General features: G+C 24.1%; 2 protein-coding genes across 2 annotated transcripts; one reads left to right on the top strand and one right to left on the bottom strand.

Moving 5' to 3' along the window:
* Window positions 1-287: 287 nt before the first annotated feature.
* OCT59_004093 (uncharacterized protein) lies at window positions 288-820 on the bottom strand (the record flags this gene model as incomplete). The annotated part of the gene is made up of 4 exons (XM_025331223.2): window positions 288-361; window positions 453-494; window positions 582-593; window positions 679-820. 4 exons carry the CDS (start codon window positions 818-820, stop codon window positions 288-290), a joined length of 270 nt encoding a protein of 89 aa, XP_025168961.2.
* A 10960-nt stretch (window positions 821-11780) lies between these two features.
* Window positions 11781-12542, top strand: OCT59_004092 (uncharacterized protein; the record flags this gene model as incomplete). The annotated part of the gene is made up of 6 exons (XM_066148065.1): window positions 11781-11836; window positions 11927-11958; window positions 12034-12102; window positions 12177-12209; window positions 12297-12365; window positions 12439-12542. The coding sequence occupies 6 exons, from the start codon at window positions 11781-11783 to the stop codon at window positions 12540-12542; spliced, it is 363 nt and encodes a 120-aa protein (XP_065996702.1).
* Window positions 12543-12880: the final 338 nt, after the last annotated feature.

Here is a 12880-nt window from a genome sequence, read left to right as displayed (position 1 = left end):
ATTTCAGTTATATAGTACGATTAAATAATTTGAGTGAGTTATAATACAGCAGATAAATACAGTTTATAAATACAGTTTATAAATACAGTTGCAGTTGGTAAAAAAAAAGAAAAGAATTATTCAAAATTTTCAAAATTACAAATAAGAAAAAAAAATATCTAACTACAAAAAGTAATTAACAGAATTTGTTGTGATATCTATAAAAGATCAATACTTATTAATCAACATTATTTCATGATTTTTTAGTAGACATTTGTACCTAAATAAATTGGAAAGAGATATAATTATTAAAAAGTACCTGCATTAAAAGTCTTACATGAATTGATATTTCCATTGCTACTCGTATTATTTAATTCGTCCACTAAAAAAAAATTACATGGAATCAATAATTTGTCGATATAGTCGTATATTACGTCATTTTGTGTAACTTTATCAAATGATTCATTACTTACAATTATCAATGTTGAAACTATTAATAGTCTTACTTGGAAATGCTTTTAAAATTAAGAAAAATATTTTAAAAAATATAATTATCATATGAAAATAAAAATCATTTTATAAAATAACATATAATAGTATACCTTCTTGTTCTTCTATTTTTTATTTAAACAAAAATATAAACTTAATTAATTTTTTATTTTAATCAAAAAAACTTTGTATAGGTTTATTAATTCGTACCTTCTGTTGCATTTTTTGGTTCGGGAAGATTTCTAAATTCGTAAATTCTACTACTCGAATCATAATAATGATTAGAATATAAGAAAATTCTATTCGTATCATATAATTGTCCTAATTCATCATCATGAAATAATTTCCTCATTTTATAAACCTCATTATCGATATCTATAATATCAGGTCGTTTTGTTGGATCAGCATTCCAACATTTTTCCATCAATTCTTTATACACTAAAGGAGTTCCTGGAATTATTCTTGGTCTCATCCCGTTTATTATATTCATTGCAAGTAAATAATTATGCTCATAATTAATAAACGGTGGTTGTCCAGATGATATTTCCCACATAAGCATACCGATACTATAAATATCAGAAGCAAAAGTTGTTTCTCTTCCAATGATAACTTCTGGTGCTATATAAGGAAGATTTCCATATATACTATTCAATGGCTTATCAACAGGTCCACAAAATCCGAAATCACTAACATGAAAGCTTTGATTATCTTCGTAGTACAAAACATTTCCCGAGTGTAAGTCTCTATGAATTGCATTAATTTCATGAATTCGAAATAGTGTATATACTATATTCGAAACAATTTGTATCCTTTCTTGCCATGTAATTTTATTATGATTTTTTTGCAAATACGTCCTTAAATCCATATTCATTTTATTCATTACAAGCATATAATTTCCATTCGGGTCTTTTGTCAATCCATAGCATGGTACGACATTCGAATAGATATTATTTATCGTTAAATGAGATTTACTCTAAAAAAAATATAAATATTTTAGCAGGATTTTTTTTTAAAATATATATATATATATATATATTAAAAATCTAAGCAAGAAACTAACAAATATTTTTTTTTAAAAAAAAAACTTTTTACATACTTCTTCAAACCAATTTCTATCATCACTTTCAGCAATTTCTAATTTTTTAAGTATTACTTCTTGCACTCCAAATTTCTTTAACTCTTTTTTTATGGGATCCCATTCATTATAACATCCATCAGTCCAGTCCGCAGTATAAATTTCGGAGAATCCACCTTTAGTTAAATAAATAATATTTTCTAATTTATTGAATGGTATCCATTCAACTATCATATCTGGAGCGCATGACTCCATTTGACATTTTTGTAATAGATTATCAATGTCAATATTTCCAGATGACCAATCTGAAAATTTTGTTATTAAATAATTTCTTAAACAATTTTCGCAATATGATTTTGCTAAACATTCATTATAACAATCTTCACATATCCTCCCTTCTCCATTGTTAAATAAGATCGTAAAATGATCATAATCCTTATTCAGTTTATTTATTGCAACCCGTTTTTCATCTTCCGTAAGAGTTTTATCGTTGATGATAGTTTTCTTCCTAAATTCATGGCGTTTGTTCAAATTGGTTTGTACATTGTAATCTACTAGTTCGTATGCTCTACTTATTGCAGCATAGACTAATGCTTCTCGAATTTTAATCATCATAAAAATTTTTTTTTAAGTTCTTGTTCGTTTATTTAGTAGTGAAAATAATTAGCGAGAAATTCTAGATTTGTAGGGGAAAAGCTTTTAATTTCGTCTTAAAAATAAATCAAACTGCTGCGGTTGTTTAACAATAACAATTGCTCGGATAAAAGATTATATCTGAATAAGGTTATTTGAATAACAAATATTTTCCGTATATGCCGATCTCTTTGAAAGTGTGTCATGATGTAATCAAACAATATGGTCACAACACTATTCAATATTTCCAATAGCGATCATCGGGCTGCATGATGTCGCAGTACTGTACGAGACGAGAGAAAATTCAATTCGATATTTAATTGATTACTATTTGTAAATAATTCTCTTCGGAATTGACAAAGGTATTAAAATGAGTAAACAAAAGAATACTATGAATATACGTATTTAACTTAAAATGTGTATTAAAAAAAAGGAGTAAAATTTATTATTTATTTATTATTTATTTTTTTTTAGTTTTATTTACTATATTCATTTTTTTTTGCTATTGTCCTAAAAATAATATTATTACTTTATCGTGCGACACTCTACTCTTCCTGTCGTGTATTTTAAAAACAATTTCGAGTGTTTATTGAATATGGTCATGTGATTCCTATACACAAAAGAGTTTTAGAAGTTTACTATTTGGTTAATAGATTTATTAAGACGGCAAAAATAAATATGAAACCAAATAAAAAACAAAGGGGCTTTATACCAATATGATACTTATGATACTTGAAAGATAAATACAATTACTTTTGTAATACTTTCATTTTCATTGGATGGTCAACTTCGAGTTTCTGTTTATTATTCATTTATAAAATAATTTTTTTTATTTATAAATATTCTTGAAACGTTTGAAATATTCGAAATAATATGATAGGTCATTAAGTCATTTTTTAAAATACATTGAAATATTTCCTAAAAAGTTTTATTTTCATAACAAGAATTTCACTCTTTTAATAAGAAATAGAAAAAAAAATAAAACTCTTAAAATAGCAATACTCTATTTATAATTACTTTTTTTTTTTTTGAAATTATTTATTATTTTTAGACATTTGATTATAATCATACATGTTAGCGTTCAAATCTTAAATATTTTCATAATTTGTTTAATGTTTATTTCGAATTTTATTATAATAATAAAAATTTATTATTTTCAATTGATATAAAGTTGACATTTTAATAAAATTTCAAAATGGCAAACTTAATTTCGTTACTACTGTAATAACTGTATGAAATTTAAAGTATCATTTGTTTATATTATTATATGTCAGTTCTTATACGCTTAAAAATAAGCTATACATTAAAAAATGTTTATTTATAATAAAGCAGAAGGTTAATTATATCGGACATATGCAACATATCGAACATGTCGAACATATTCGACATTTTGCTACATTGATGGTCCAGTTATATCACGTGATTGCTGCGCAACATTTTACTGCATAACGAACTCTTTTCTAATTATTTCTGATTAAATTATTTCATTGCTTCTTTGGCAAATTTCTCTCTCTTGTTTTTTATTTTATCTTCTAGAGATTGAAAATGCATTTAAAGCTTTTTTTTAATTATTTGATAATCCTGTTAATTCTGCGAGAATTTAATGTTGATCATATTCTGTTGCACAATTGTACAAAGAATGATCTTACCACCACCTCGGAAAGGTGTGGTCACTGTGGTGCCTAACCGTCACCGTACACGTGACTGCCGCGTTCGCGTTGTTTATATTTATCTCAGCGACTTAGAATTTTTTTTGTAGTCTGATCTCTATTTGTCACCTGCATAATATGTCACCTGTGTTACCATAAACATATAGCCGAGGGTGGTGTGGTAAGATGTACAAATTGTACAAAGTTCAAAATTTGGAAAAACCTTATGCATGAAATATATATTTACATAATTTCGGGAGCCAGAAATCCTCACCTTTTTTCATTTTAAAATTTTCAAAATTTTCACTACATACTGTAATTAAAACTTGCATTATGACTGATATTCGAGAGGATGTTGTTTGGGCTGCGTATAATAGAGCATATTCATTAGTAGATTTTAATATTCATAATACTTTGGATAAACGACATGAATTTAAAAAACAAACTGTTCTTGCTGATGAATCTCTTACAAAAGATGAAAAATCAGAAGTAATAAAATCGTTAAATAAAGATTATGACAGTTATAAAATTCTTTATAATGAAGGAACAAGAAGAATTTGTGAAATTTGTCAAGAAGAATGTTTAGCAACATTATATTGTGAACATTGTGCTCGAAATTATTTAAAAGAAAATTTTTCAAACTGGACATCTGGAAATAATGACATTAATGATTTAATACAAAAATGTCAAATGGAAATATTGCAACCAAATAGAATTATTGAATGGATTCCATATAATAATTTACAAAATGTTAAATATTTAACTAAAGGTGGATGTTCTGAAATTTATACAGCAGTTTGGATAGGTGGAAGTTTTGATGAGTGGGATTCACAAGAAAAACAATTAACAAGATTTGGAGACCAATATGTAATACTTAAAAAGTTAGAAAATGTTGAAAGTGCTAATCAAAGATGGTTTGAAGAGGTATGTAATTAAAAATATTGTTATATTATTATTTTTGAAATTGGTTAACAATTATATATATAATTTTTTAGAGCAAATCTCATTTAACTATAAGTAACAGGTGGCCAGATGTAGTACAATGTTATGGTTTAACAAAAAATCCATCAAGTGGAAATTATATGCTTGTAATGAATAAAATGGAAATGGATTTAAGAATATATATAAAACAAAGTTATAATAATCTTATATGGAAAGAAAGGATACAAATTGCTTATAACATAATACTTGCACTTCTTAGAATTCATAAAGAAAATGCAATTCATAGAGATTTGCATTCTGGAAATATATTATTTGAAGGTAGTCAAAATTTTCGTATTAGTGATCTTGGATTTTGTGGACCTGTTGATAAACCACTAAATAGTGTATATGGAAATCTTCCTTATATAGCACCAGAAGTAATTACTGAAAAAATACCACTTTTGCATCTGATATTTATAGTGTTGGTATACTTATGTGGGAAATTTCATCAGGACAACCACCATTTGTTAATTGTGAGCATAATTATGATCTTGCAATGAAAATAGTAAATGGAATGAGACCAAAAATAGTATCAGGAACTCCTTCAGAATATAAGAAATTAATGGAACAGTGTTGGGATGCTGATTTGACAAAAAGACCTGATGTTTATACATTAGAATTTGAAATGAAAAAATTATTATTATATTTTAACAACAATCAAAATGAAAGCTATGAACAAATAATTTCTAATCAACATCAACAATTAAGTAATTACTATTCAAGTAATTCAATCGATTCAATGAGCAAAAATTATACTAGTAAAACTTATCAATTTGAAAATTTTCCTGAACCAAAAAATGCAACAGAAGGTAATAATATCACTTTGTAATATTTTATTATATTTTAAAAATAATATGTTAACATTAGTCTCTTTTTATTTAAATAAAATACAAATAGAAGAGCAAGAAGGTACAAACAATAATTTGTTAATACTACTTTAGTAATATTACCTAAATTAAATAAATTTTATATAATTTTATAGCATTCCATAGTAAACCTTATAGTTTTAACATTCCTAATGAAGGTTAAGTATTTTAGCTTTAAAATAATATACAGTATAATTGCAATTTTATTAATTAATTTATTCTACTTTTAGTTGATGATTTTAATAATTCAAGTGTTGAAAAAAATGTTAATGTATCAAAATCGAATAGTGTATATAAAGGTAAATAATTATTATCAAAATTTAAAATTACTTTAGAATAATAAGCTATAAATGTACTTGTAATTAATTTTCATCTCAAAGTATTCGAAAATTAGAAATCAATTTAAATCATAGTAAGTAAATTATTAAATTACTAATTATAATTTTATTAGATTCAATATTAAATTAAATATAATTATTTTTTATAGATATCCAAAATGATTATGAAAAAGCAAGTACTGTGCAATAAACAAAGAAGCATCATTTAGATATAAATGGTACAAAACTTTATAATATATTATAATAATAATAACAGAAAGCAATAATTTATTAATTTTGTTTTTTATTTTATAGATGATGATGACATATATGATAATTCAAATTCTCATTTAGAAAAGCAAGATGACTCAAATTTCTAATAGTAAAGTTTCTAAAAAATTAAAACATCTTAAATTTTATTTTTAAATTATCCAGTATTTTTTCCCCAATTTCTTTTTTTAAATCATATACTACAAATTAGATTAAAAATAATATTCATATACTATTTTAAATTTATTACAAATAAAATTGTCTAATTTTGGCCCTATAAAAAATTTTATCCGTTATTTCTGTAAAAACTCCGTAAAAATGAGCCTTTCACGGATCCATTCACGGAAAATATAAATAAATCGATAAATTCGTGATATAAGGTTATTAATTCCGGAAATATGAACCTTTTACGAAAAAAAAAATGGAATATAAAAACGGATCAACTTTTTTTACAGGGTGTGTTATTTGGTTATTTATAAACTGAATTATAAGACAATATGAATAATAGATGTACAAATTTTGGTTTAAGTACATATAAACTAAACTATATTTTTTATTTATTTAGATCTAGAGTAGTTACATAGAAGTACATCAAAAAAAAACTTAGAAAAAAGCTAAAACAACGACCAATAACTATGCATGCATCCCATACAGGACCTACTCACGATTGGGCAACTATTCAAGACTGGAAAACTACGTTACAGCCCAAATTGAATAAGAATAACGCACTGGACCGGGAGAATGACAAAAAAAAGGGGAAGGAAAAAGCGGAAGCTAAAAAAAAACCTAGGACGCAGAAACATAAAACAAGAAAAATAAAAAAATAAAACAACATCCTACGGAACACCTAATCTCTTCTTAAACACCAAACACTACAGTCTTGGGCCCTACAAAAAAGAAGGGCGCCACAAATGTTAGTCTTTGTTAAAGCCTCCTTCTCTATGCTATAATAGGATTTTACTCCTCGGGATTTATCAGTCTTTTTTTGAGTATTGGAGTTATTGCGAGAACGAGTCGATGACTTGATAAGCTAAACTATACATTTACTAATGAATCACATGATATTTGCTTATAGTAATGTTAGCTCTTTCATATAAAATATTATAGCACAGCGAATTTCATAGAGATCGAAATGATACAAAATAATTATTATAACACAAAACATTTCATTGTGAAAATTAGTAACTATGACTTACTTTACTAAATGAAAAATAATGAATAATATTCTGTAAAGTCATTATTAACACAGTAATAATTATTAATTAAGTAAAGAATATAACCTTGTAAAAAAAAGTCGATTCGTTTTTTATATTCCATTTTTTTTCCGTAAAAGGCGGAATTAATAGCCTTATATCACGGAATTTATTGATTTATTTACATTTTCCGTGTCCGTGAAAGGCTCATTTTTACGGAGTTTTTACAGAGGTAACGGATAAAATTTTTTATAGGGTAATGGAAAATTAGTAATCAGGGTTTGTAATTATTCATCTTATTGTAAATATTAATAATTATGACTCTTTAATAAGTTATTTTATTGAAAGAAGCCAAATTAGTAATCAGGGTTTTTAGTTATTTATCTTTATTGTAAATATTAATAATTATGACTCATTATAAGTTATTTTATTGGAAGAATATATCAAATAGAGTAAAATTCGTATTAAATATAATGTAAAGATTTCTTATTAAATATAATGTAAAGATTTCTTATAAATAGGAGTAGTTTTAGACCTTTATAAAAGCATCTTCCTATGGAAGAACAAATGTTAAATTGTTGGATTTGATAACCAAGCATAGTAATATTAATGTTTCCAGAATGTAATTACTAAGTTGAGCTTTAATTGCAATGAAGGCTTTTTTACGATTTAGTTCATGGGTCTGCTCACGTATATATATGTCTAAGGTTTTCCAAATATACTTATTTGTCGGGATTCTTTGTGAGTCTAGATGAAATCTGGTATATATGCCTGAGTAAGCGTGGATGAGCGTTCTGATATCAGCCTAGTAATTCAATAATTCATTTATCTGAGTGATCATAGGATAACCTCTCCTTTTACTTTTCTATTAGATTATTATCAATTATTTAATTATCTCCAAGTTATTGTCATCAAGACACAGGTAGAATTCCAGAAAATTTTTATATAGGTAATATTTTTTTTATTAGCAAAAGTTTTTATTAAGCAAAATCAATCTTCTAACATAATTTATATTTTCAGTTTTTTGCAATCAGTTAACTTCATCTTTTAAAACAATAATTTTATTAAATAAAAAAATAAAACATTATATTAATAATCATACAAAATTATTTTTTAAAAAAAATCCATAATATAGTAATCATTTTTTTTATATTATTTATTGATTTCAAAATATTTTTTAATTAAAGTATTAAATAAAGAATATTATAAGATATTGAATATTAAAAAAAAAATGATCTCAAATATTTCAAATCCAATTTTTTAATTGAAACAATAAAAAGAACGTAGTCCAATTTAAAACAATTCAATTTTTTTTTAAATTATAAAACCTAATGAGCTCTATAAACCAAATAAAAGTTTATTAAAATTGAATTATAGTTTCAATAATTGAATGATTTGATTTTCAATTAATTCAATTTTGGTTAAATCATATAGTTGGCCAGAAAAAGCTTTTGACTGATCAGTCCGATCATGGTCATGACCGACTTATTAGATTGTGGCAATTGCCTTCCCTCATAAATAATAGCTAAGTTTAAGATGATATGTGGTCAGACAGGTCTTAAATTTTTGCGATTGAAATCTCATTTTAGCCGCACTAAATCAAAAGTTGTTGATAGAAATGTATGTCAAAAAAAAAAAAAATATGATTCTGCAATAATAATTCGTAAATTCATTTTTGTTTAACATAAAATAACTATGAGTAATAAGTTCACCAATTTCGTACAAATATCAATTTCTATCACACGAAGATTTTTTTTATTGAACCAGGAGATAAAATTAAATTTTGCAATTTTATTGGATTAAGATCACGTGAGTGCCAAAATTTTCACAGTGCACGTAGAAATATATTTCCTTCGCTTTCACTCCGGACAATAACACAATCATGTGATTAATTTCATGCAAAACACTGAAAACTTAAATTAACACAAAAAGTTACAAGTTTGTTTTTTAATTTATTTTATATTTATTTTATCGTCCTACAAAAATTAGAAATAATGATGATTTAGTCTATTTTCGTTATAAATAGACCTTCATTTTCATCGGTCAGCCAACTTTGAAATTTTATAAATTTTATCTATCATCTATATAAAAAATTTTAAATGGAAATTTTTATGAAAAATATTCTTGAAACGTTGAAATATTCGAAATAATGTGTTAAATCATTAAATCATTCTTAAAATACATTGAAATATTTTCCTAAAAAGTTTATCTTCATAGCAAGTATATCAATCTTTTAATAAGGAATAGAAAATCAAACTCTTAAAAATAACAACTGAATACTACTCTATTTATAACTATTTTTTTTTTATAAAATTATATTTATTATTTTAAACATTTGATTATCATCATGCATGTTACGTTCAGATCTTAAATATTATTTTATTAGTAAAAATTTTATTATTTTCAATTGATACAAAGTTAACATTTTAATAAAATTTCAATATGTTAAACTTAATAACGTTACTGTAATAATTGTATAAAATTTAAAGTATCATTTGCTTATATAATTTTGGAGTAATTAATTTTAATTATTCCTGATTAAATTATTTCATTACTTCTTAAGGTTAATTTCTCTCTTTTTTTTTATTCTATTTTTTTAGCATTTAAAAGCGTTTTATTAATTATTTGGTAATCCTGTCAGAATTTAATGATGATAATATTCTGTTTTGTACAGTCGTACAAGTTGTACAAAAGTTCAAAATTTGGAAAAAATCTTATGCATGAAATATATATTTACATAATTTCGGAGTTAGAAATCCGTGTAACTCGCCTTATACCTTTTTTCATTTCAAATTTTCACGACTTCTTTTTTTTACATACTGCAATTAAAAATTACATTATGACTGATATTCGAGAGGATGTCGTTTGGGCTGCTCTTAATAGAGCATATACATTATTGGATACTACTATTCATAATTCTCTAGATAAAGAACATGAATTTAAAAAACAAACTGTTCTTGCTGATAAAACTCTTACAAAAGATGAAAAATCAGAAGTAATAAAATTGTTAAATAAAGATTATGATAATTATAAAATTCTTTATAATGAAGGGACAAAAAGAATTTGTGTAAATTGTCAAGATGAATGTTTAGCAACATTATATTGTGAACATTGTGTTCGAAATTATTTAAAAGAAAATTTTTCAAACTGGACATCTGGAAATAATGACATTGATAATTTAATACAAAAATGTCAAAAAGAAACATTTAATCCAAATAATATAGTTGAATGGATTCCATGCATACAATAATTTACAAAATGTTAAATATTTAACTAAAGGTGGATGTTCTGAAATTTATACAGCAGTTTGGGTAGATGGAAGTTATGAAGAATGGGATTCTAAAGAAAAACAATTAACAAGATCTGGAAATCAAAAGGTAATACTTAAAGAGTTAGAAAATCTTGAAAGTGCTAATCAAAGATGGTTTGAAGAGGTATGTAATTAAAGATATTGTTGTATTGTTATTTTTTAAAATTGGTTAATAATTATGTATATAATTTTTTAGAGCAAATCTCATTTAACTATAAGTAGCAAGTGGCCAGATGTAGTACAATGTTATGGTTTAACAAAAAATCCATCAAGTGGAAATTATATGCTTGTAATGAATAAAATGGAAATGGATTTAAGAATACATCTGAAACTAAACCATAATAAACTCCTATGGAAAGAAAGGATACAAATTGCTTGTAACATAATAAATGGGATTGATAACATTCATAATGAAAATGCAATTCATAGAGATTTGCATTCTGGAAATATATTATTTGAATATACTAATAATTTTCGTATTAGTGATCTTGGATTTTGTGGCCCTGTTGACAAACCACTAAATAGTGTATATGGAAATCTTCCTTATATAGCGCCAGAAGTAATTACTGAAAAAAATACCACTTTTGCATCTGATATTTATAGTATTGGTATACTTATGTGGGAAATATCATCAGGACAACTACCATTTGTTAATTATGAGTATCTTGCAATGAAAATAGTTAATGGAATGAGACCAAAAATAGTACCAGGAACTCCTTTAGAATATAAGAAATTAATGGAACAGTGTTGGGATGCTGATTTAACAAAAAGACCTGATGCTATTATATTAGAAACTGAAATGAAAAAATTATTGTTAAGTTTTCAAAACAATCAAGTTGAAAGCCAAAATCAAATAATTTCTAATCGACATCAACAATTAAGTAATTACTATTTGAGTAATTAATGACCAAAAATTATACTAGTAAAACTTATCAATTTGACAATTTTCCTGAAGCAAAAAATGCAACAGAAGGTAATAATACCACTTTGAAATATTTTATTACATTTTAAAAATAATATGTTAACATTAGTTTCTTTTTATTTAAATAAAAATACCAATAGAAGAACAAGAAGGTACATCATATATGCAATAATTTGTTAATACTATTTTAATAATATTTAACTTAAATTAATATTATTTTGATAATTTATAGCATTTCATAGTAAACCTTATAGCTTTAACATTCCTAACAATAGTGAGTATTTTTAGTTTTAAATTAATATATTATAATATAATTGTAATTTTATTAATTATTTTACTTTACTTTTAGTTGATGATTTTAATAATTCAAATATTGAAAAAAATGTTAATATATCAAAATCAAATAGTGTATATAAAGGTAAATATTTATTATCAAAATTTAACATTAGTTAATTTAATAAAATTAAAGTTAATTAATTTATTATTTTAAAGTATTTGAAAAATTAGAAATCAATTCGAATTATAGTGAGTAAATTATTATAATACTAAATTATTAATTATAATTTTATTAGATCCAATATTATTTATATTAAATATAATTATTTTTCATAGATATCCAAAATGATTATAAAAATGAAACTGCCGTGCAACAAACAAAGAAGCATCATTTAAATATAGATGGTACAAAACTTATAAACTATATTATAATAATAACAGAAAGCAATAATTTATTAATTTTACTTTTATTTTATAGATGACGACGACGTACTATATGATAATCTAAATTCTCTTTCAGAAAAGCAAGATAACTCGAAAATTTCTAACGGTAAAGTTTCTAAAAAAATTAAAACATCTTAAATTTATTTCTGTATTTTTTTTTTAGATTTTCTAAATCATAAATTACAAATTGATGATTAAATTAAAAACAATATTCATATACCTATTGAATTTTTTTTTATTTCAATTATTTAAACACTAAAACTAGAGTAACAAGATAACTTGTAAATTTCTTAGTTTCTAATTTAAATAATTTTTTTATCTATTATTACTCAATTTAAAAGATTTTGCAATTTATTATAATAAAATCGGCTAGTTTTGGTTTCATAAAACAATATCAATATGCTGTTCGCATAATATGTAAATTTAGCATCTATATAATTAAAAAAATTTAGATTATTCTTGTAATATGGAAACGC

This window comes from Rhizophagus irregularis, chromosome 12 (assembly GCF_026210795.1).
Source record: "Rhizophagus irregularis chromosome 12, complete sequence".
Taxonomy (NCBI): domain Eukaryota; kingdom Fungi; phylum Glomeromycota; class Glomeromycetes; order Glomerales; family Glomeraceae; genus Rhizophagus; species Rhizophagus irregularis.
The sequence above is the reverse complement of the archived record's forward strand: the minus strand, read 5'-3'. Positions and strand labels throughout refer to the sequence as shown.